At 43.5% G+C, this 24,638-nt stretch overlaps 1 protein-coding gene across 9 annotated transcripts in view; it reads right to left on the bottom strand.

The window, feature by feature from the left end:
- MTSS1 (MTSS I-BAR domain containing 1) overlaps window positions 1–24,638 on the bottom strand; it is a 359,179-nt gene that overhangs the window by 98,309 nt on the left and 236,232 nt on the right. For all 9 annotated transcript variants that reach the window (XM_033932873.1, XM_033932871.1, XM_033932872.1 and 6 more), the window contains exon 4: window positions 1,183–1,267. In XM_033932873.1, the coding sequence (XP_033788764.1) occupies window positions 1,183–1,267 (85 nt within the window). The remainder of the gene's footprint in view (window positions 1–1,182; window positions 1,268–24,638) is intronic.

Here is a 24,638-nt window from a genome sequence, read left to right as displayed (position 1 = left end):
CAGCGCTGCTCTCGACACTCATAGGCTCCCTGCGCTAAAAACCTCTATTGCGGTTTAGTAAAAAGGGACCTTAGTGTAAAATATAGACAGCAGATATAAATTCAGACACATTTTGATCACTAAATTTAAAATAAAATCATTTTCCCTATCTTGTCTGGTGATTTCATGAGTCTCTGGTTGCACTTTTTTCTTCTGACTGTGCATACAATCTTTCTTCCCTTCTTTTAGCCTGTATGCTTCCTCTCCTCCAGACCTCATTCCTTCCCCCAACTTTTCCTTCCTCTCTCCCTGCCCTTTCTTTCTCTCTGCCTCTCTTTCATTTTTTTCTGTTTCTCTTCTTTCCTTCTGTATCCCTGCCTGCCCTTTTTCTTTCTTTCTCTCTGCCCTCCCCCAAGCCACTGCCACTGCCATTATCATCGGGGACCAGGACCCAAACGCCACCAATAACAGGCCCCAAGCTCTCCCTGCTTCGGCCAACCAGCATTCCTCTCCCCGACGTCAATTCTGCCGTCGGGAAGAGGAAGGCTGATCAGCCCAAGATCGTGATCAACCTATTGGGGGAAATGCTGCCGGGTCCTGCCTTCGCGGAAACAGAAAGTAGGCAGGACCCGGCAGGAACAAGAACAAATGCTTCACTAACCTGTCTCCCGCATTAGCCCGTAGCGAACGCTTGCTTCAGGGCTCTCAACATGTGCGTACCGGCTTCCCTTCCCCCCCCGGACATAACTTCCGGTTTCGGAGGGAAGAGAAGAGAAGCCGGCACGCACACGTTAGAGCCCGGAGCATAAGTTCGCTAGGGGCTGAAATCTCCAAGCCGGTTTTTTTTGGGGTTTTTTTTAATGTTCAGCAGCGGCAGATGACAGCTGGGCGGACCGCCCAGCTAAAAGGCCCTAGGGAGAACACTGGAGAGGAAGGCTGATCGGCCCGTAGATCAGGACGGCAACACGAGTGCGATCGACTCGAATTGCCTTCCTGAGCTACTGGTCGATCGCGATCGACGCGTTGGGCACCCCTGCTCTAAAACATAGCCCTTCTACCTCAGTATGTCTACAAATGCACATGCAAAGTATGAAATGTGTGAACAGTGGCTCCCTCTTTCTTAGGAAGTCCCCTTTTGTGGCAGAGCTTGATGAGATGGCCACAGCTTGGATGGACAACGCGAAAAGAAAAGGCATCACTAACTTTGAAAACTGACGGAGTTTGGTTTCTATACTTCTGTGCCTCATGCACATCCTGGTTAGCGCAGACCCAACTTCTCTCGTAGCACCTATATAAAACAATAAGAAAATAAATGAGATTAAAACATAACTTCAATGAGAAAAATAAAAAAAAAATGCAAGAGCAGTGTTAAAAGTCAGAGAGTTCAATTTAATCATGTCATCATTTCTAAATTTTACTGCAACCTCGCACGTTGAGAGGTCATATGGAATGAGATCTAATTGCTTGACACTATGTAGGAAAGAGATTTTATCAAGGTGATAAACAGGAGAATCCACTCCACAAGTCAAACACAGCCAAACAAACAGTGGAGATGTCCAATGAAAACAGATAAGCTGGTATATTATGCAGCTCTCTTTTATTCAATCAATGACTCTTCGATCAATGACTCAACATGTACATGTTTCAGCCACACTGGCCTGCATCAGGAGTCTTCTGCATTGGGGATACAGTGCCAACATAAATCACTCATGGACCTGGACCACTATGTGCAGCTAATGTGATGCTTAGATAAAATTGTCCAAATTCAAAAAGCCTTTTGCAATCATGAATTTATGAAAAAAAAAAAAAAAAAAAAAAAGGGGGTGGTTTTGAATTTGGGCAATTTTATCTAAGCATCACATTAGCTGCACATAGTGGTCCAGGTCCGTGAGTGATTTATGTTGGCACTGTATCCCCAATGCAGAAGCCTCCTGATACAGACCGGTGTGGCCGAAACATGTACATGTTAAATCACTGATTGAAGTTATTTGACCTCACAGCTCAGGTAGATAAATCAGATCCGAGGTGCACTCGAACTTATCAACATGGCTACACCAAGAGTTTAAAGTGTCTTGCACAAGGCGACATGTTTAAACATTACAGAAGTAAACCATTTCTGTCTCAAGGCAGATCAATGAAGGGTATTTAAGATACGTTAAATTAGTTTTAATGTAGCTTTTTTGTTTTGTTTGCCTGAAAACAGAGACATGCACAGAGCAGATTTCATCTAAGCCAATTATGCTATCTCTGCTTCACTAGACAAAATATATTCCCCTATTTGGTAATGTTCCTCTTTAAAGAACACCGACAGTACCTTTTTAAAATGAAATGGAGGGAGTGTTAGTGAAAGCTACATGCCCTCTTTCATAAGTTAAATCTTTGGAATTCTCCAACAGGCATCGTTTAGCAAAATGTTTTTTTATTTTGCCTTTCCTTTATGCCTCATTACTCTATGAATTAAAATATTATGCAATTTTTTATTATTTTTTTTTACATTGTGCCATTTTATAGCTGTACATTTTCTGTTCAATTCTTCAAAATTTGTTTTCTGCTTTGGAAAAGCTCAACGAGTACATTTGCCCAAGCACAAAACAATCAGGAGAACATAAAAGGACAGCATTTTTATCCTCACCACTCCGCAACAGAGAAAAGTAACCTCATGGTTCAAGCAGTGGGCTAGGAATCGGGGAGACCTGGTTCAAATCCTATTGCTGCTTCGCGTGACCTTGGGAGAGCCACCTAATCCTCTACTGCCTCAGGTACAGAGAGACTGTAAGCCCTCTGGGGACAGGAAAATACCTACTTGTAGCTACCTAACTCCTCCTTTTTTTAAAAAAAAACCCAAAAACAACACGCTAGTAGCTGCCCCAAAGCCCTTTAAATCCCTAAGGTCTTCGGGGCAGTTACCGCAGTGAAGAAGCTGCTAGTGCGGCTTTGTAAAAGAGGGGGTAAATTTGTCTTTAGCTAATGGAATTTAAAAAAAAAGAAACAGCTTCCTAGATCACTGCTAACTAAGAGAATTCAAAATAATCACACATGACTAAATTAAACCCACATGAGTGTATGTTGCCCGTTTATTAGAGCTCCTTTGCAAATTCCTCAGCATACTGCACATGGGATTTGCCTTCTTAGTAACATAGTAACATAGTAGATGACGGCAGATAAAGACCCGAATGGTTCATCCAGTCTGCCCAACCTGATTCAATTTAATTTTTTTTTTTTTTTCTTCTTAGCTATTTCTGGGCGAGAATCCAAAGCTTTACCCGGTACTATGCTTGGGTTCCAACTGCCGAAATCTCTGTTAAGACTTACTCCAGCCCATCTACACCCTCCCAGCCATTGAAGCCCTCCCCTGCCCATCCTCCTCCAAACGGCCATGCACAGACACAGACCGTACAAGTCTGCCCAGTAACTGGCCTAGTTCAATCTTTAATATTATTTTCTGATTCTAAATCTTATGTGTTCATCCCACGCTTCTTTGAACTCAGTCATAACATAATATACAGTATAATCTTGTTATAACGGACTCGCTTATAACGGAATATAGTCTATAGCGGATGAGGTCCGCTGGTCATGGTCGTGCGCCTTTATGAACATGCAGAAAATCACCGCATATAGCGGACTTTCGCATATAAGGACAAACAATTTGGTCCCCAGAGCTGCTTTTAGCTGTAGTTTTGTTCAGAGATAACGGACATGCAGGCTCCGCCGACAAGGTGCATGGCGTGTCGGTGATACAGTACCAAAATGCAGCCCAGAAGAAAATGGCAGAGTATTTTTCTTTCCAGTACAGTACGACATAATGCTTTAGAACATCTTTTAGGGTTCTGGTTTTGCAATCATTTCATGCCATACCAGTGTTTTGCTGAATTTTGTTACTGATGTTGCTGTTATGCTTGTGCAGTGACTGTTGTTCATCGATTGTACGTTGTTTCAAGTTGACCTAAATAAAGTTTTAAAAAAATGTAACTCTGGATATAACGGACTGTTTTTCCAGGTCCCTTGAAGTCCGTTATAACGATATTATACTGTCCCAGCAAATTGTCAGCTTTCCCCTTCTTTATACAGCCAAAAAATGGCACTGCTCACACACACACACCTGAAATTCAGCCTGAAGACAGCAAAAATTCAAACCCTTACTTTATTTGATTTCAACTTCTACGTGTATATCACTTTTTTCCCAAACCATGGAACCCAAAGGAATTTACAGAATCTATGTAATAAAATACAATACAAAACTCTTAGTAGAGACTCACCCTTCTGTTCTCACTCAAGAGTGAAACAGACGCCATCACAAATTACAAAAAGTCATGAACATACTTTGTTAACCAGTTATCAACTCATAGCCATGGCAAAGCCCATCTACTTTGGCTTCAGGCCCACCCAGTAGCTTCACCTCTGCATAAGAATATGCCGCTGATGGGTCAGACCAGTGGTCCATCGTGCCCAGCAGTCCGCTCCAGCAGCGGCCCTTAGGTCAAAGACCAGTGCTATTTGTATGACGATTTTGGATTAGTGTGTACAAGTTTGTGTGTATTTTTATGTCTCTATGTATGTTATTTTGGAAACCGCTGAGATTTTTGGCAGCATAAAATTTTTTAAAATAAATAACTGGTGCGGTGTGACAATTTGGCCTCTATTGATTGATTTTTGGTTTTGGACATGAGCACCACGTGTCAATTCAGAATGTGGCAGATAAGCAGCATGGAAGGAATAGAACGTTGAGTTTTGGTCATGTGAGAAACGCCCGTTTTTGTTTTGTTTGTTAACATCACATGACATTTTTTCACATGGCTTTTTGAAGGTAATCAGAGAGGGAAGTGGGGAAATGTTTTTGTGAATGGGATTTTTGCTTCTCTCTGTCTTGAGCAGGGTTTAACGTAAAGTATACTTTTTGCAGCAAAACACCATTTTGATCATTACTGGGAAGAAGCACGGAGGGAGTGCTGTGATGCATTGATTTTTTTTCCGGTGAGGTACGACAATAAAGAGCCTTTAGAGTTTGTTTGTGCTGTTTAAATCGCGTAAGAGTTCACAGTTATAATTTCAAGTGGGACTCATGTTGTACAAGTGGCTTTGTCAATATTAAGTGTTCTATCACACCGCATAGGTAACTTTTTCCCAGCGTATGCAATTTGTTTGATTTTTATTTTTAGACACAGCATTTGGATCCCCCGAAGAAGCTTTTGTGAAACGGGATCCTGTTGGGAGATAACTGCTTGCTAGTTGATGAATTTTGAATTGCACTTTGGGATATACATTATTATATGTTCAATAATGGAGTGAAAGAAAATTAGTCAATTTTATAGGTGTTAATACCATATTGCTTTATAGCTTTGAATCACCTCTGGACTTCTGAGACTTTTTCCCTCCATTTATGGTAGATAGAGATCTATTCATCATTTGTTATTGCCTTTCAATGAAACATCAAGGAAAGGCACAATAAACAAAACACTTCCTGGAATTTGTAGCTGATGCTCTCTAGGAATTTTTTAAAAAATATATTAGTTTGGCTTTAAAATAGGTCAGTGGTTCAATTTAAATTTCAAATTTGCAAATACCCTTCTAGATCTCTTTCGTGGCACCACTTTTTTGTAGCGCAAATTCTTTGTCTTTTCCCAGTCCTCCTAGGAAGACTGTGATGGGCAAAATTTTAAAATTCTCAAATAATACTTCTACCTATAATTTCTACAGCACTGCTAACGTACGCAGCGCTGTACATTAACATGTAAGAGACAATCCCTGTTCTAATAGAGCTTACAATCTCATTAAAACAGACAAAAAGGACAAACAGAGGTTAGGGAGTTATAGAGAGAATGATAAAACCGATAGGTTAGTCTTTTTAAAAACATTACTAACTGGTCAATGACCATTTGCAGAAGCTGGCAGACATCACAAGTGGCATTACTTTCTCTCATTTGCATGATGCTCCCATCCCAACCAGAGCAGGCAGCTAATGGACAGGAAGTCAGTCAGTGCATGCAGGGGACAGGTGGTGAGCACTCACTGAAAGACCATTCTTGGAAACAGGCTTCTACCCCAGTCAAACAAGGCATCATTCAAAAGGAAGTTCCTGCATAATAAAGTTACTGTGAAATTCCCACCCCAAGCAGCTGTTATTGAGGCCCATTAAGTGTGATGAAGAAAAGTGATGTAAAGACAGTGTGAGCTTTCAAATCTCGGCACGTGCTTGATTCTCTTAGAAGAGGCTGTATATATAGTACAAAAATATTTAAATATCCACAGTAGTCTGGAGACCATATGAATTTCCATTCATCACTGACCAAATTTGGGGAAACAATAAATAACTCTACAGAATGTCTTGTCATGTCTCATCTACCGCTGCTTCTTTGAGACATCAGCAGCTTGGGAATTATCATATGTTCTCTTGACCATTGTGTTTTGGCTTTTCTGAGCTTTTGCACATTTGAAAAGCAGTGAATGGTCCTCCTATACTGTAATGAAATGGTGTGGTGGCCATGTTAGTCCACTTTCCAAGGTAATATAAAGAAATACAACAAAAAACAAAGGAAATAAGATACTACCTTTTATATTGGACCTACTCAATGCTTTTTATGATGAGCTTTTGAAGGTAACCCTTCTTCTTCAGATCAGAAATAAGCAAATATTGACAAATATCAGTATACAAGGAAAACATGAAAGCATTTCAGGGTTAGGAAGAGAGAGGAAAGGAGGTAGGGAGGGGTGGGTGGTTGGACAAGAGATAGAGAGGTGGCAGAGCAGTTATAAATATCTTTGTAGTGGGAAAGGAAGCCCAGATCTCTATTAAGTCCAGTCTGGTAGGTGTCAACATAGTTTATCATTTTGATTTCAAAGGTTTTACGTTCCTGGATCGTCTTAAAGTTCCCTATTAGTATTCTTGCCATAAAATCATTGATGCAGTGGTCAGTTTTTCCAAATTGGATGTAGCTAGTTACTTGGGACCTGGGTTGGCCACTGTTGGAAACAGGATACTGGGCTTGATGGACCTTCGGTCTGTCCTAGTATGGCAATTCTTATGTTATGTCAGAGGTGACATCCTGGTTGGAATTGCAATTCTTAATATGATATCTAGGTAGGTTGATTCTGGTCTTTAGCATTTGGCTTGTTTTACCATTGTAACATGCCTTTTTGCACTGAATGATACCACATTAGAAGATGAACATGTGAAGGATCCCTTTACGCTGAATGTTTTACCCATATCAGTGTATACCGTAATGAAACTGTCTTGTACAGTTTCATGCAAGGATTGGTCAAAATACATGTAAAGAATATTTATGCAATTTTTGAATTCAGAGCCTCCAAGATGTGTATTTTAAACACAGGACCTAAATCATTTATATTTGCCAAAATCATAAATAATTTTGGCTGTAAATTTTCTAAGCCCTAGAACGGGGTAAGTGAGCATAATTCAACCCAGACTGTTGAAAAAAATGAATGAAGAATGTCCCACACATTACTGTACAAACACAGGTTCACAAATGATCTTGGCTGCTAGTTTACGAGTCGTTACATCTGAAATCAGACCTGGTTAAAGAACTATGTATTTACCGAGACTTTGAAAGATTTTAATTTTCTATGAGGAAAAAAAATCCTGCACATATTTCTAAATAAACTCCAGCAGATGGCCTTGCAAGAATGAAATTGTAACACTTCCCATTATGTCACTGCTCTAACACAAACGACCACCGTTTGCAGTACAATCCCACCGATTCAGAGCACAAGAGTAAAATAATCCTGTCTGCATTGAATACTGTGAAAGTGCTTATAAGGGACCCAGTGTTGGGTGCCCAATCCAGTCATCACCAGAGAGGGATTTAGAAAGGCTACACAGCCGTATCAGAGAGATTCTGTCCTGACTGAATGATGATTATGCATCAGTGAAGTAATTAGCTGATGAAATGTGCGTCTGTATGACCGCCAGATGAGCTTTAATATACCAAGCTGTGCTCCACAATTAGTCTCTTTATCCCTTCTCCCTTGCTTCTTTTCCCTTTGTTGTTCAGTGCTCTATGGAAAATCAAATGGATAAATGCCTTTGAGGAAATGACCTTTAAAGACCTTATTAAGTAATTATCTTTCAAAGTCTTAAGAGCTAGGTCCAGTCATGTTAACCTGACCTATAACCCTACCCCGAAAAAAAGAAAGCATGTAGCTTCAGGACAGTTCATTAGATCTATTAGGAGGCAGCAAAGGGGCTTGATAAAGTAATTTCATGAATTTCCTCTATTTGGAACCAGAGGTGAACAGTAGCACTGTTCCTTGCAGTGACAAAACTGATGATGGTAATAGAACCCCAGTTGTAATGTTTTATTATTTGGCAGTCACATTTATTCAGGGGATCTCCTCTATTATCTACTTTGGGTTCAGTATGGAATGCTTCAGATATATATTTCTCCTACAATTTAAACTAAACACTTGAGGACTTTATGCCCTTTTCTTAATTACCACTGTAGCATGAGTGAGTTGAAAACTGAGTGTAATGAACAGGTCTTTCAACCAAATTAACTACACAGTAGGTGGTTCCACTGATACCACCTCCCTCCAACGAAAGCCACCACCCTTCTATAACCCATAGGTCCTTCTTAGGCCTACCTTAGAAGCCCTGGTGATCTAGAGCGGTGGTCCCCCAACCCTGTCCAATCGGATTTTCAGGCTAGCCCTAATGAATATGCATGAAGCAGATTTGTATGCCTGTCATTTCCATTATATGAAAATCCCTCTCATTCATATTCATTAGGGCTAGCCTGAAAACCAGACTGGCCTGTTGGTCCTCCAGGACAGGGTTGGGGACCACTGATCCAAAGGCCGCATTTCTTCTATAGTAACTCAAGGCAATATTCGTTCAGGTAAAGAAGCAATGGAGGGTTACATGACTTGCCCAAGATCATAAGGAGTGGCAATAGGATTTGAACCTTGGCTTCTCTGGTTCTCAGTCCACCTCTCTGACCATTAGTCTACTTCTAGGATGGAACAGCTTCCCTATGAGGAAATGCTGAAAAGGTTAATTCTGTCCAGCTTGGAAAACAAGAAGAGTTAGGGATGACACAATAGATATCTTTAAAACCAAATAAGAGCTGAACAAAGAAAAATGAAATGATTATTTACTCTTTTTCAAAAGTACAGATTAGAGCAGTTCAATTTCTTACAAACATAGAAAGAAAAAAATCTTGTCCACATCAAGGGAGAAAGAGCAGACATTAAAGGAAAACTTTCTTTTTTAACCTATTTATACCTATTAACCATATCGCTATCATAAGAACATAAAAGTAGCATTACTGGGTCAGACGAATGGTCCATCAAGCCCAGTAGCCCGTTCTCACAGTGGCCAATCCAGGTCCCTAGTACCTGTCCAAAACCCAAGGAGTAGCAACATTCCATGTTACCAATCCAGGGCAAGCAGTGGATTCCCCCATGTCTCTCTCAATAACAGACTAAGAACATAAGAACATAAGCAGTGCCTCCGCCGGGTCAGACCATAGGTCCATCCTGCCCGGCAGTCCGCTCCCGCGGCGGCCCAAACAGGTCACGACCTGTCTGAATCACCAGAAGGGGCTCCCTTGCCACCTTGGTTTCTCATTGAAGTCCTATCTTCCCATCGAAGTCCTAACCCTCTGGTCTTGCGCATGCACGACCTGGTTGGGTTTCTATACTTATTACCTGGTTAGCTTTCTATACTTGTGTTACATCCCAGCTCCTCCCTCAGTATCCCACGATCCCTTTATCCCTCAGGAATTCGTCCAATCCCTGTTTGAATCCCTGTACCGTACTCTGCCTGATCACTTCCTCCGGTAGCGCATTCCAAGTGTCCACGACCCTTTGCGTGAAAAAAAACTTCCTTGCATTTGTTTTGAACCTATCTCCCTTCAGTTTCTCCGAATGCCCCCTCGTACCTGTTGTCCCCTTTAGCCTGAAGAATCTGTCCCTATCCACCCTCTCTATGCCCCTCATGATCTTGAAGGTCTCTATCATATCTTCCCTGAGCCTCCTTTTTTCCAGAGAGAAGAGCCCCAGCCTATCCAACCTCTCAGCGTATATGGACTTTATGGACTATATGGACTTTTCCTCCAGGAAATTGTCCAAACAACTTTTCAAGCAGATTTAAATTCCTTATCTAACAAAAAAAAAAAAAACTAATTGTTTTGGATCAAAGAAAACTTTTTTTTTTCCAGAAATCTAATTAAGCATTTGCAGGGGACTTCAACTACAAAAACATTTTCCCTATGATTAAGCGTGGTCCGTATCACATTTGGAAACATTTGCACTTTTCTACCTCAAAAAAAGATAAACTTCCTTTTTAAAATAAGATATCAGAATCAGAATCTTATTTTTCACCTTTTGAATTTTATTACCGCTCTCGTCTCCACCACTTCTGCCAGGGCAGATATCTACTACCTTCTCTGTGAAAAAAAACCACATTTCCTGCCCTTGAGTCTGCGTCTACTTCTTTGGAACATCAAACCATGTCTCTTAGCTCCACAAGTCCCTTTTCCGGAAAGGGTTTGTTTCTTTTACAATAGTATCTTTCAAGAATTTAAACATAAAACATGGAAAATGGCTTTCTGCTAAGCTCTGCTGTCTGTTTGCAGTATGGTAGGTACACAGTTAATGTCTGCAGGGATGTGACAGCTTGAGCAGTTAGCAACAGACCACCTCACTTGTTCTTCAATAAATCTGGTTTATACAGGTGATAGAAGCAGTAGCAATCACTGACTAATTAGGGAATACTGTAATAGTGCAGCACACCCAGTACCAGATATGTTTATTACAATCTCAAAAGCACCAATTTTTTTATATATATTTGACAGGAAGAGAACAGAGACTAGGTCACTGTATTTACAATTTACAGAGAATATAAATAGCATTAAGTCAATCCCTTCCTCCAAATTTATCTTCAGTTGCTGATCACTAATGAAATGTTCCTACCAATACAGCTTGATTTTCTATTGGTGTAACTTTGCTGCAGCTGGGGTGCATTTATTTATTTCCTGCCCTCCCAGAAAGCTCAGGGAGGGTAACAGAAAAACAAACACAAATTCTGAGAATGAGCTTACAGAAAAACTGGGAGGGTAGGAGCTAGGTACAATATTAATAGGCTAACAATTTATCATCAAGGAACAATGTCCAGATTCCATAGGCATAAGATCTAAGTACACTTCTCCCTCCGTAGGACTGATACCTTTTGCCTACGCTGATGACATACAACTTCTATATCCTTTAGACACGAATGTAGCCGGGGACATCACTGAAATTAACGATAAACTCTCAAAAATTACTCGGTGGCTACAGGATAATAAGCTAGCACTCAATACACTTAAAACTGAAATCATACTTTTTCCCTGTAGAGAGGGGCTAGAACTAGGTACAGATTTTATTATGAACAAAACAATTCTTAAAGTAGTTGCAAAAGTGAAAATTCTAGGAGTCGTGTTAGATCAAAAATTTAATTACCATGAACAAATTAGCACATTAGTAAAAGCCTGTTTCTATAGGCTAAGAATGATTAGATCACTATCAGCTTTTCTTGATGAATCTGCGCAAAATATTTTAATACATTCACTGGTAATATCAAAAATTGATTACTGCAATGCTCTATATAAAGGAGCATCTTTAAAAGAAATACGCAGAATCCAGATCATTCAAAATACTGCAATAAAAATAATTATGAAAAAGAAAAAATTTGATCACGTGACACCACTTTTAAAGGAGAAACACTGGCTGCCAGTAATTCATAGAATCTCCTATAAGATAGCCTTACTTACTCATAAATAAAGCCCCGACATTTCTGGAAAGATATTTAATACCTTACTCCCCATTTAAATCATTAAGATCAGAGGATAAAGCCCTATTAATAGTTCCCTCTTTAAAAGTGATCTACTCCAGGAGAGACATGATTTTTTTCTGTTTCGGCCCCCCAAATATGGAACTTACTTCCAATTAACCTAAGAGAGGAAAAATTACTGAATAAATTTAAAAGCCTTCTAAAGGGCTGGCTTTTTAAAGATGCTTTTCAATAAACCGGCTTTATTATACTTGAGGGCAGGATGTGGAGGTTCACTGAAATAGGTGGAATCTGTTCTTTGAAATATGTGGGCACTTGTTTCCCATCCTGTGTATAATAAACCTATACCCGATTTTATTTACTGTTTTATTTTTTAATATTGTATTTTATACTGCCCTTCTCCCTAATGTATTAATGTCTAGTAGTATTTTATGTGATGTATGTGGATTTTATTATTTTTATTTGATTTGTTATTTGTTGTAAATCGCATCGACATGACTTTGCGATCAAATCAAAGAATTTATTAAACTTGAAACTTGTGATAGGGGATTAACAGAACCGTGAATACAGAAAAACCGTGAATAACTTTTTCATATGTTATTTGCTGTTTACTATTAAAAACCATCATGAATATGGTGAAACCGCGAATAACACGGCGGGAGACCTGAAGGAGAGGCAAAACACGGTGAAGATTTTTCTCTGTAAAAGCTTGGAATCAGCGATTTCTCTACGCAAGCTGATGTAATTTGGGGGGAGGATCCAGCAAGCTAAAAACCGTGAATAATCGAAACCGCAAATACAGAGGGAGAGTGTACAAGGTGAGGCTAACATGTTATCAAGTATAAAAGGGAAGCAGGCGGAGCAAGGGCATACATAGTTTAGGGGCGGAGACTCTGGAAGCTTAGAGAGCATAGCAGGGCACAAACTGAAAAGCATGTTGGAGATAAATAGAAGGGAGGTCAAGCGGTAGTGTAATCTTGTTCATCTGGCAGTTCATATATCTGTTCTTAAGAACATAAGAATTTGCCTCCGCTGGGTCAGACCAAGGGTCCATCGAGCCCAGCGGTCCACTCCCGCGGCGGCCCATCAGGTCCATGACCTGTAAGTGATCTTTTGTCTAACCCTTCAGTTCCTACCCCCTTATCTGTGCCCTTTTCACTCTTGTGTCCTTTATCTGTAGCCCTCAATTCCCTTATCTTTCGGGAATTTATCTAGTCCCTCTTTGAAACCCCTTAATGTAGTCTGTCCTATTACATCTTCTGGAAGCGCATTCCAGGTATCCACCACCCTCCGAGTGAAGAAGAATTTTCTAGCATTGGTTCTAAATCTGTCCCCTTTCAATTTCTCTGAGTGCCCTCTTGTTTTTGAAGACCCTAGTACGCTGAAGAACCTGTCCCTCTCCACCTTCTCTATACCTTTCATAATCTTGTAAGTCTTATTGCTTGAGGACTTCATTGTCCTATTTCCTCATAACTAATTTCAGGCCCGGTTAACAGAAGAGGAAGGTCTTTACCACCTTTCGGAAAGTCGTCAGGGAGTCCAGGGAACTGAGTTAGTGGGCAAATGATTCCAAAGCTTAGGGATGAAGTGGCTGTAGGAATGTTTACGTGCGGTTCCTCGCTGAAGGGCTCTTCCTGGGGGAATGCAGAGTCGGAGGGGGCAGTTGGGTTTGGTAGGGGTGCAATTCGGCAGCTACATAGTAGGATGCTTGTTTTTACGGGCTAATCCGAGGCCATTGAAGGCAAAGCGCTTGACGATAGGTAGCCAGTGTGCTGAGCGTAGCGCAGGCGAGACAGGGTCGTGGAAACAGATTTTTTTTTAGGAGGCGGATCGCCGCATTCTACACTCGCTGCAGCCGGTTCAGGTTTTTTTGCAGTGATGCGTATTGTAGTAATTCATACGTGAGCACATAGGGGTAGAGGAGCCGGGCAAAGTCTGGTTCAGTTTGAGTGATTATATCCTTTTATTTCCTAAAGAGCCTTTTCTAGGGAAAGGGATAGTCTGCCATCAGTGCTATGATCCATGTTATTCAACTGTGACATTCAAATTCTAAAAAGGCAGCAAAAATATTACATGAATATTTTATACCTATGGCCCAATAAGGTCTCCATACAGTTGTGTATTATCCTGCTGCAGCCAGCCAAGGTAGAAACAAAATTCCAGTTGATTTTTTTTTTCTCCAGCTTTTATTATACTAAGGGAACAAGATGGTTGCTATGCACTACTGATTAATACCAACAGTAAAGCACACAAAAAATTAAAACTGGATCCTCAATAGTCAGTCTTCCTCTATACGTCAGGGGTTTGCAACCTAGTCCTTAGGACACACCTAGCCAGTGGTGTAGTAAAGGGGGGTGGATTGCCCCGGGCACCGTCTTGGTGGGGGTGCCAGCACCTCACCCCCCATCCCACGCCACGTTCACACCTTCCCTTACCACCCCCACCACAATATCTCATTAAAATCTTCGCCAGCGCAAACAGCTACTCTAAGCCTGCTGCTCGCACTGGCCTGATATCATTTCCAGGTCATGGGGCCAGGAAATGACATCGGAGGGAAAGCTAGCGTGAGCAGCAGGCCGGAAAAGCTGCTAGCGCTGGCGAAGATTTAAAAGTTACAGGGGTGAGAAGGGAGGGCGTGAGTGTGGTGTGGGGGGCACAGAAGGAGCGGGGGCAGAGAGGAGGGTGCCTCCTACCCTTGCTACGCCACCACACCTAGCCAGTCAAGTTTTCAAGATACCAGTTTCTCATGCAGATTTATTGTGGCCTTCATTCCCTGTACATGAACCTCATTCATAGTCCTGCAAACCTGACTGGTTAGGTGTGTCCTGAGGACTAGGCTGAGAGCCCCTGTGTTAAACTGATGCCTATTGGTGATAAAAAAAAAAAAAAAAAACACCAAAAATCAAGCCCCACAAAAACCCAAAGATACCTAACTGTGGCAGGTGTTCTCCAAGGACAGCAGGCATATATTCTCACATTTAAGGAGTCATTTGGAACTGACATATACTGATCAGATATTTCCCATATTTATTGACTGAACTCGATTCAGTGGCATGACTTTTGGGAAGTGTGATGGATAGTGGACATTTGGGTCAGTATAGAAACTTTTTTTTTTTAACCTCTTATAACATTATGCTATATGTACCGTATCTCTTTACTTTCCTATCTTTAATGGAGTTCCTTTCATAAAATATTTGTATTGTAAACCGCTTAGATCTGTCATATGCTGAAGCGGTATAACAAGTTCCAAAAACAAACAAACATGTGGGTGACATCCATGGAACCCAGTATAGACAATGCCAAATGCACTGTCACTTTAAATCGTTAGGTAGTGCCCATACCACATGTGTGCAGGAGCCTTCCAGCCTGATGCTGGCTTGCAGGACCCATCAATTCAGTAAAAAAAGCTATGAAGCCAACTAGGGGAGATGGGCAGGTTGGAGGGAAAGTTGGCATTTAAGTAGTGAAAATATTTTACAAAACTGCTTGTACAAACCGACTGTCTCTTCTGGAGTTGTGTTCTACACAAAAATGAGAGGTAAACATATGTATTGAGGACCAAGTAGCTGCTTTGCAGCTTTACTCTATAGATGCAAAGTGGAAGTGCACTACAGAGGCAGCCATAGCCTGTAAATTGTGGGCTATTACTCAGCCTTCCAGCATCAGCCCAGCCTGAGTACAGGTGGAGGAAATAGTCTGCTAGCCAAGTGGAGAGGGATTTCTTTGAAACAGGAACCCCTAGTCTGTTAAGTGTCAAAAGACAAATAGCTGGGAGGACTTTCTAGGACGTTTATACCAGTCCAGGTAGTGTGCCAGAGCATGGTTGCAGTCCAAGAAGTGAAGCACTGCTTCTCCAGGATGGGAATGTGATTTAGGAAGGTTTAATAAGCGGTTTTGTTTGAAATAGGCCTTTCATGATTCAAACAGATAAAGGTTTCTTGTTGAGAAGCGAGTGGAATACACTGATAGTGCTAAGATGAACTTTGAGTTGGTCTTTAGACCAGAATTTGATATATATAGAGGGTAGTCAGTTGGGAGTCAAGGTTCTGCGCACTCCCTGGCACCATACCCTCAATCGACCAATTAAAAAAAAAAAATACCTGGAACCTAAATCATCTTACCGAAACCGATTACCTACCAACATATGGAAACAGACAATCTGCTATGTAATGTAATATAACCTGATTTATCTTCCAATGTTATTATGTCTATACACTCATTCTGTTATTAAGTCTATACCCTCAACCTGTATTCTCCAATGTCATGTACCCTCCTGGAAATGTCCAGTTCTCTTCTTATGTAATCCGCTTTGAACCGCAAGGTACAAGCGGAATAAAAATCACTAATGTAATGTAATGTAATGTAAAGATGGCAGCAGGAGAATTCACAGAGCTGTGATCAAACTGAATATCAAGTGTGAAGTTTGATGTCCTCACCCAATGGGGAAAAGGAAAGGCTAGACCCATTACCGTATTTTCACGCATATAACGCGCGCGTTATACGCGTTTTTACCTACCGCGCATACCCCTCGCGCGTTATATGCGTGAGCGCGGTATACGAAAGTTTTAAAACATAGTTCCCACCCCGCCCGACGCCCGATTCACCCCCCCAGCAGGACCACTCGCACCCCCACCCCGAACGACCACTCGCACGCGCTCCCACCCGCACCCGCATCCACGATCGGAGCAAGAGGGAGCCCAAGCCCTCTTGCCCGGCCGACTCCCCGACGTCCGATACATCCCCCCCCGGCAGGACCACTCGCACCCCCACCCCGAACGACCGCTCGCACGCGCTCCCACCCGCACCCGCATCCACGATCGGAGCAAGAGGGAGCCCAAGCCCTCTTGCCCGGCCGACTCCCCGACGTCCGATACATCCCCCCCCGGCAGGACCACTCGCACCCCCACCCCGAACGACCGCTCGCACGCGCTCCCACCCGCACCCGCATCCACGATCGGAGCAAGAGGGAGCCCAAGCCCTCTTGCCCGGCCGACTCCCCGACGTCCGATACATCCCCCCCCCCCGGCAGGACCACTCGCACCCCCCCCCCGAACGACCGCCGACTTCCCGACAATATCGGGCCAGAAGGGAGCCCAAACCCTCCTGGCCACGGCGACCCCCTAACCCCACCCCGCACTACATTACGGGCAGGAGGGATCCCATGCCCTCCTGCCCTCGACGCAAACCCCCCTCCCCCCCAACGACCGTCCCCCCCAAGAACCTCCGACCGCCCCCCAGCTGACCCGCGATCCCCCTGGCGACCCCCACGACCCCCCCACCCCCCCTTCCCCGTACCTTTGGTAGTTGGCCGGACAGACGGGAGCCAAACCCGCCTGTCCGGCAGGCAGCCAACGAAGGAATGAGGCCGGATTGGCCCATCCATCCTAAAGCTCCGCCTACTGGTGGGGCCTAAGGCGCGTGGGCCAATCAGAATAGGCCCTGGAGCCTTAGGTCCCACCTGGGGGCGCGGCCTGAGGCACATGGGCCCAACCCGACCATGTGCCTCAGGCCGCGCCCCCAGGTGGGACCTAAGGCTCCAGGGCCTATTCTGATTGGCCCACGCGCCTTAGGCCCCACCAGTAGGCGGAGCTTTAGGATGGATGGGCCAATCCGGCCTCATTCCTTCGTTGGCTGCCTGCCAGACAGGCGGGTTTGGCTCCCGTCTGTCCGGCCAACTACCAAAGGTACGGGGAAGGGGGGTGGGGGGGTCGTGGGGGTCGCCAGGGGGGTCGCGGGTCGGCTGGGGCGGCGGTCGGAGGTTCTTGGGGGGGCGGTCGTTGGGGGGGGGGGGGGTTTGCGTCGAGGGCAGGAGGGCCTGGGATCCCTCCTGCCCGTAATGTAGTGCGGGGTGGGGTTAGGGGGTCGCCGTGGCCAGGAGGGTTTGGGCTCCCTTCTGGCCCAACTACCAAAGGTACGGGGAAGGGGGGTGGGGGGGTCGTGGGGGTCGCCAGGGGGGTCGCAGGACGGCTGGGGGGGCGGTCGGAGGTTCTTGGGGGGGGCGGTCGTTGGGGGGAGGGGGGTTTGCGTCGAGGGCAGGAGGGCCTGGGATCCCTCCTGCCCGTAATGTAGTGCGGGGTGGGGTTAGGGGGTCGCCGTGGCCAGGAGGATTTGGGCTCCCTCCTGGCCCGATATTGTTGGGGAATCGGCGGTCCTTCGGGGGGAGGGATGTATCGGACGTCGGGGGGGGGGGCATCAGGCTTTCAGGATGGGGACAGACCTTCAAGGGGGGACAGTACACGGAAGTCAGGGGGGGTGAACGGAGAGTCGGGACAGCGCACGGAAAGTCAGGGCGGGCGAAAGGAGCGTCGGGCAGCATGCGCGGTATACCCGTGAGCGCGGTATACCAAAGTTTTTGTACATATCATCGTGATTTCTGCGCGCTATACCCGTGTGCGCGTTTTATACGGGTGCGCGTTATTTGCGTGAAAATACGGTACCTTTTCCGCTGAAGGTGGGGTTGGTGCCATCCCTGGACAACAGACACTCGACCAATTTGTGGCTTTTGTGTAGGTAACATCTTCGGAGAAGGAACTCTGCAGTGTACAGCCTGTGCATGCTGAAGGAGATGATTTATCCTTCAGCCTTAAAGTTCACTGCACATCCCTGATATTCAGAAGTGAAACAGACGCTAAGGCCATTGCTGTTGGAGCTTTTACTCCGGAACAGCTTAGTGGGGTGGCCATGGGTGTGAAGCTGGTTTCTGAGACTTTTTCCTATGACGATGAATCTGTGACGGCCTTCGATGTGGAGCGGTCCCCAGAGGGCTTCCCTTGTCAAGCGAGATATTGCCTGGTGTAAGCCGAGTCACCAGGTTATTGAATGGATAGAATGGAGGAGATATTTATGACTATAAGTAATAATAAGTAAGACAGAAAAGTCTCTCTCGCAGTATTTGGATAGTTTTTTTAGAAAGATTGATTCTCTGCAAATTCAGTCAGCCGAGTCCAAGGAGAAAAAAAGGCTTCAAAGTGGCATGAAGGTCAAAAATTCATAAATTGGCAAAATTCAGAAAGAGTGCTGAATGACAATAAAAATGAAGAATTATGAAGAAAATACCTGAAAGGCACAAAAACTTCAAATATTTGACATACTGAGGAGAGATTAAAAAAATAAAACTCAGCTCTCTGAAAAACTTAGAACTGATGGTCCCCGCTTGCAATGTGAGGCAGATAGGCACTTGCATGTATGTGGTATAACAACAAAAGTTACAGACGCAGGAAGAGCGGGAACAGGAGAGACCATAAATTAGCAAAATGTTGGTAAGAGCATAATCGAAAGCACAGAACCAAAGTGGAATTGTCCCAATCAGAAAGGTGAGCACTAAAAAAGTGTCCTTCAACTCTTCTGAACTTTAACAGAAAATGCCTTTATTCATCCAGAATAACGTTTATGCATCCAATGACTCAACGACCCGACATGCACATGTTTCGGCCTAACCGGCCTGCCTCAGGAGTCTTACGAGTCTTCACTAGGTGTATTAGAAAACCATATGATATACAAGAAAACCACACGCCCTCAAAGCACAACTACTAAGATACAGAGACGTGAAACAGTGATCCTCACGACAAACTTCTTGTGATTGGAAAAAAAGAACATAATCGCCTTACTGGGTTAGACCAATGGTCCATCAAACACAGTAACCCGTTCTCATGGTGGCCAATCCAGGTCTCTAGTGCCTGGCCAAAACCCAAGGAGTAACAACATTCCATGCTACCGATCCAGGGCAAGCATTGGCTCTCTCAATAACAGACTATGGACATTTCCTCCAGGAAACTGTCCAAACCTTTCTTAAAACTAGCTACGCTATCTGGTCTTACCATAACTCTGGCAATGCGTTCCAGAGCTTAACTATTCTCCAAGTGAAAAAAAATGTCCTCCCATTGGTTTTAAAAGTATTTCCCTGTAACTTTGAGTGTCCCCTAGTCTTTGTAATTTTTGACGGAGTAAAAATCAATCCACTTGTACCCATTCTACTTTACTCAGGATTTGTGCATCAACTCAGTCTTTCATTTGGACCTGCCCACTGTACTTCTCAAATACCAACAGCCGGTGCTATATTTAGGATTTCAGGCAGTGTGTGGAGTTATTTGGGTATTAGGTCTAGCCATGTAATAAAGAGGTGACACCTCTGAAGTTCAGTCCTGTAGGTCTGTTTATCCAGGCTGCCACTAGCCATTCCTTAAACTCTGAAGGACTGCAATGCAGCATTATTAATGCCACTTTGGGTTATCTCAGCACTCAGTCTCCTGAAACAACTACATTCTAAGTTTTATAACCCCTGGCAAAATTCTTAACAAAATAATTGGTATGTCCTATCTGTCCACAGGCTCTTTACCTTTACAATTCTTAGCAGCCCTATTTCTAAATATTTAATTAGACTTCAACGCAAAGAGGCATTAAAAAAAATTGCCTGTTTAATGCACGGTGAAAAAGATCACAGTTCAGTTTGATCTTAGTGACTGCAGCTGTTCCACTGTTAGGGGCGGCAATGGAGTGAGGAGAACCCTTTAAAGAGGTTATTTCTTGACCTTATTAAACTTATTCCATTATATCTCATCAGAACATGTGACATGTAGTGTTTCAAGGCCAGACTGTGATAAAGTGTCGTGCCAAGGCAGAAGGTACAAGTGTAAATCCACAGTAACGATTGCTATGATTAATGACCTTTCGTGATTTCACTGGACATGGCAGGGCACTGGAAATAAAGAGAAACCAACATCAGATGGAAGATGTGACAAGTCAGTCCATCAACACATTAGGGGCCAGATTTACTAAGATATTTCCTATACATGCAAAATCATCTTCGGTCATATAGCATTAATGAATGTAAGGTACAGAAATAAAAATGGGTAAAAACACCACTAAATAATATGCAGATCCAATGAATGTTGGGCTGCAAAAGCAGTAGGAAACAGCTGCTGTGTTTTGTGCAGACAACACAGCTGAGCCAAACTTATATTATGCAAAACAAGTGCTTAAAAAAGATACTGAATAAGAATTTGTTTCCACAAAATGAACAGTACTGGGGTTCAAGAAAGGATTGGACAATTTCCTGCTGGAAAAGGGGATACAGGGGTATAGATAGAAGATTACTGCACAGGTCCTGGACCTGTTGAGCCACCGTGTGAGCGGACTGCTGGGCACGATGGACCTCAGGTCTGACCCAGCGGAGGCATTGCTTATGTTCTTAACTCTTCTGGAACAATGCTATAGGGCCTCAGAATATAACAAAATGGATGACACAAGAAGCTATTAAGAAAAGAAAAAAAGTTTTCTGTTTGAAAATCCTTGGAATGTGCTCCTGCCCTCTTTGGAATATGCGGCTGCAGTTGGGGGAATAGGCGTATGGCCTTACATCGAGAAGCATGCTGTTAAGTGGCAAAGTAACAGAAATATTAAGCTATTATGTGCAAATTCCCATTCTGGGAACGTCCATCAGCATGTGCTTTATTTATCTGGGGGGGAGAGGGGAGATCCACCTACCTCACTGGATGGGTCTTTATTTCCCCAAAACCTATTAAAGTGCTTAGTGAGTGCTAGGAGGATCAAAAGTTGAAGGACAGGCCACGTAGAGGCAAGTAAGGTGCCTCCTGGGTCCTAGGGAGGAATAATGCAGATTGCCTTTCCTTTTCTGTTGAACGTGTGCTTGTGAAGTTCCAAGAGGGACCTCAAGATCAGTATTTGAAGAGCCACTTTCCCAAAGCTAAGGCCTAAGGTGGCTCTAGACCAGGGGTAGGGAACTCTGGTCCTCGAGAGCCGTATTCCAGTCGGGTTTTCAGGATTTCTTCAATGAATATGCATTGAAAGCAGTGCATGCAAATAGATCTCAAGCATATTCATTGGGGAAATCCTGAAAACCCAACTGGAATACGGCTCTCAAGGACCGGAGTTCCCTACCCCTACTCTAGACAGTGATTACTAACCATGAATGTGATACCATTCATGGAAAAGCAGAGGAAGATTTACCATGTTCTAATCAGGTGTTGAAGAAATAGAAGTCTACTGGGTACTCCGATATCCTGGTTTTCCAGAAACTCTACTCAATGCGTTGCAAGAGGTTGTGGTAAGAGCGAATAGCGTAGCTGGTTTTAAGAAAGGTTTGGACAATTTCCTGGAGGAAAAGTCCATAGTCTGTGAGAAAGACATGGGGGAAGCCACTGCTTGCCCTTGATCGATAGCATGGAATATTGCTACTCCTTAGGTTTTGGTCAGGTACTAGAGACCTGGGTTGGCCAATATGAAAACGGGCTACTGGGCTTGATGGGCCATTGGTTTGACCCAGTAAGGCTGTTCTTATGCTCTTACATGTGCCACGTATAGAACAATCAAGCCACTGTAACATCACTGATGAGGTTGGCTCTGAAGCACTGCGGAATGAGGCATTATGACATCACAATTTCAGCTCTGGAATGTTGCTCTCATTGGGGTTCCGGAATCTTGCTATTCTTTGAGATGCTGGAATGTTGCTACTCCTTGGGTTTTGGCCAGGTACTAGGGACCTGGATTGGCCACCATGAGAACGGGCTACTGGGCTTGATGGACCATTGGTCTGACCCAGTAAGGCTATTCTTATGTAAAACTATTTGTGAAGTTTGACCCAGTAAGGCTGTTATGCTCTTACATGTGCCACGTATAGAACAATCAAGCCATTGTAACATCACTGATGAGGTTGGCTCTGAAGCACTGTGGAATGAGGCATTATGACATCACAATTTCAGCTCTGGAATGTTGCTACTCCTTGGGTTTTGGCCAGGTACTAGGGACCTGGATTGGCCACCATGAGAACGGGCTACTGGGCTTGATGGACCATTGGACTGACCTAGTAAGGCTATTCTTATGTAAAACTATTTGTGAAGTTGTGGATTGCTGAATGGCTACCAACATTTTTTTCGATTTTATTACTGCAAACTTTTATGTTTAGTAAATTTTTACTCAGCTTCTGTTTAGGAACATCACTTTCAGTGCACAAAGTCTTATTTTAAAACTATGATCCACTTAGGTCTGGCAGCTCGGCTGCTCCCCACTGGAAATGCAGCAAGTAAGGTTAATGCTCTGCAGTACTCAAAGGTGAGCACCCTGGAAATAAAAGAGGGGCCTATCAGAGTATTTTATATCAAGTTAAATGCTCATTCATTTTTTCACAGTATTGTGTGCCGTGGATTAGGATTCTATGAGGTTGCATTGAACTCAACACATTTCCTGTAACCCGTTTCTCTTCACAAAGAAGTAGTGGGTCACTTTACCTTGCACTGAAGTTCTCATTTCATAAACCTTATTATACCATAACAATACAAAACCTGTAGATTCTCAGTGTATGAACACAACATTTTAGAAATTCTTCAGATGAAACGATGAGATGAAAACATTCCATTTCCATAAATGCTCTGGGAAGCCAGACAGCGGGAAGGAATTTTGCAATGGAATCCTCAAGAATGAACACCACACACACTGACACACGATTTACAATTCTTCAGACCTCTGTGCTCATATTGTACTGTGTTATGCTGCTGCTACTTGACTTGTAGCTCAGGCATCACAAGTCCCTCTCTCTAGGGTCCACAGGGTTGCCATTTCATATCATCAGAGTCAAATATAGCAAATGCACCAGGGTTATGCTTGAAACAATGCTACTGTTAGCTTTTGGCTGAGCAGCTCTGTAATGCGTCCCCTGGCCGTTCCCGTAAAAGTTTGAGAATGGATTCATCTTTGCCAGGAATTCTAATGGGCTGTGTTTGCAATACAGATATATCTGTATTACCTGCATGGAAATGAGGGTGCCCTATTTGCACTGAACCAAAAGCAAATCTAAACCTTCATAATACTCCCTCCTATGTAAAGTTACCTCAAGGCCTTGGCATGAATATCTAATTCTATTTAAGAAGTGATATATTTACTTATCTTCTTACTATTTTTAAATCTTGGCTACTTCCTCCTGTCCCATTGGGTTTCCAGCTTGACTTCTTCGGAACTACAGGGCCATTAAGCTTTAGTCACTTCTATCTACACATATATATATATTTTTTTTTTTTGCAATTAGCCAGTCACTGAAGCGGTTCATAGACAAAACCGCGGAAGACAAAGGCACACGCTGACAACAGAATGTAAGACAGAGGCGCGCGCCGAAGAAAATGACAGTTTTTAGGGGCTCCGACGGGGTTTTTGTTGGGGAGCCCCCCCACTTTACTTAATACAGATCGCGGCAGCGTTGTGGGTGGTTTGGGGGGTTGTAACCCCCTCATTATACTGTAAACTTAACTTTTTCCCTGTTTTTAAGGAAAAAGTGAAGTTTTCAGTAAAATGTGGGGGGTTACAACCCCCCAAACCCCCCACAATGCGGCGCGATCTGTATAAAGTAAAGTAGGGGTTCCCCCCCCACACTCCCGCGTCGGAGCCCCTAAAAACAGTTATTTTCTTCGGCGCACGCCTCCGCACTGCGCTCAGTTGTCAGCGCGTGCCTTTGTCTTCCGCGGTTTTGACCTGACACTCACTGAAGCAGCTAGTCCTCAACTGTGAGCCATGCACCAGGGCTCCTTCCATAAACTGTACACTTGAGCCTATGTAAGGCCACCAGGTTGTCGTTATGGTGCAAACACTGGGACACCTTGGAGATTGTGAGCAACTTACTTTGCAGCAATTCTAGCCAACCCTGGAAACAGAAGATCCAACTTGTGATTCAAATCCAGATCCTCTACATGGCAGCTTACAGCATTGCCACGGAGCTTCTCCTGTGTGGTACTGTTAATAAATGTTCACTGTATACAGCACTGGACAAAATGGTAAGAGCAGATAGCGTAGCTGGTTTTAAGAAAGATTTGGACAATTTACTGGAGGAAAAGTCCATAGTCTGTTATTGAGACAGACATGGGGGAAGCCACTG

This window comes from Geotrypetes seraphini, chromosome 2, assembly GCF_902459505.1.
Source record: "Geotrypetes seraphini chromosome 2, aGeoSer1.1, whole genome shotgun sequence".
NCBI lineage: Eukaryota > Metazoa > Chordata > Amphibia > Gymnophiona > Dermophiidae > Geotrypetes > Geotrypetes seraphini.
Note: the sequence above shows the minus strand (reverse complement) of the source record. Positions and strands in the feature narration are given on the sequence as shown.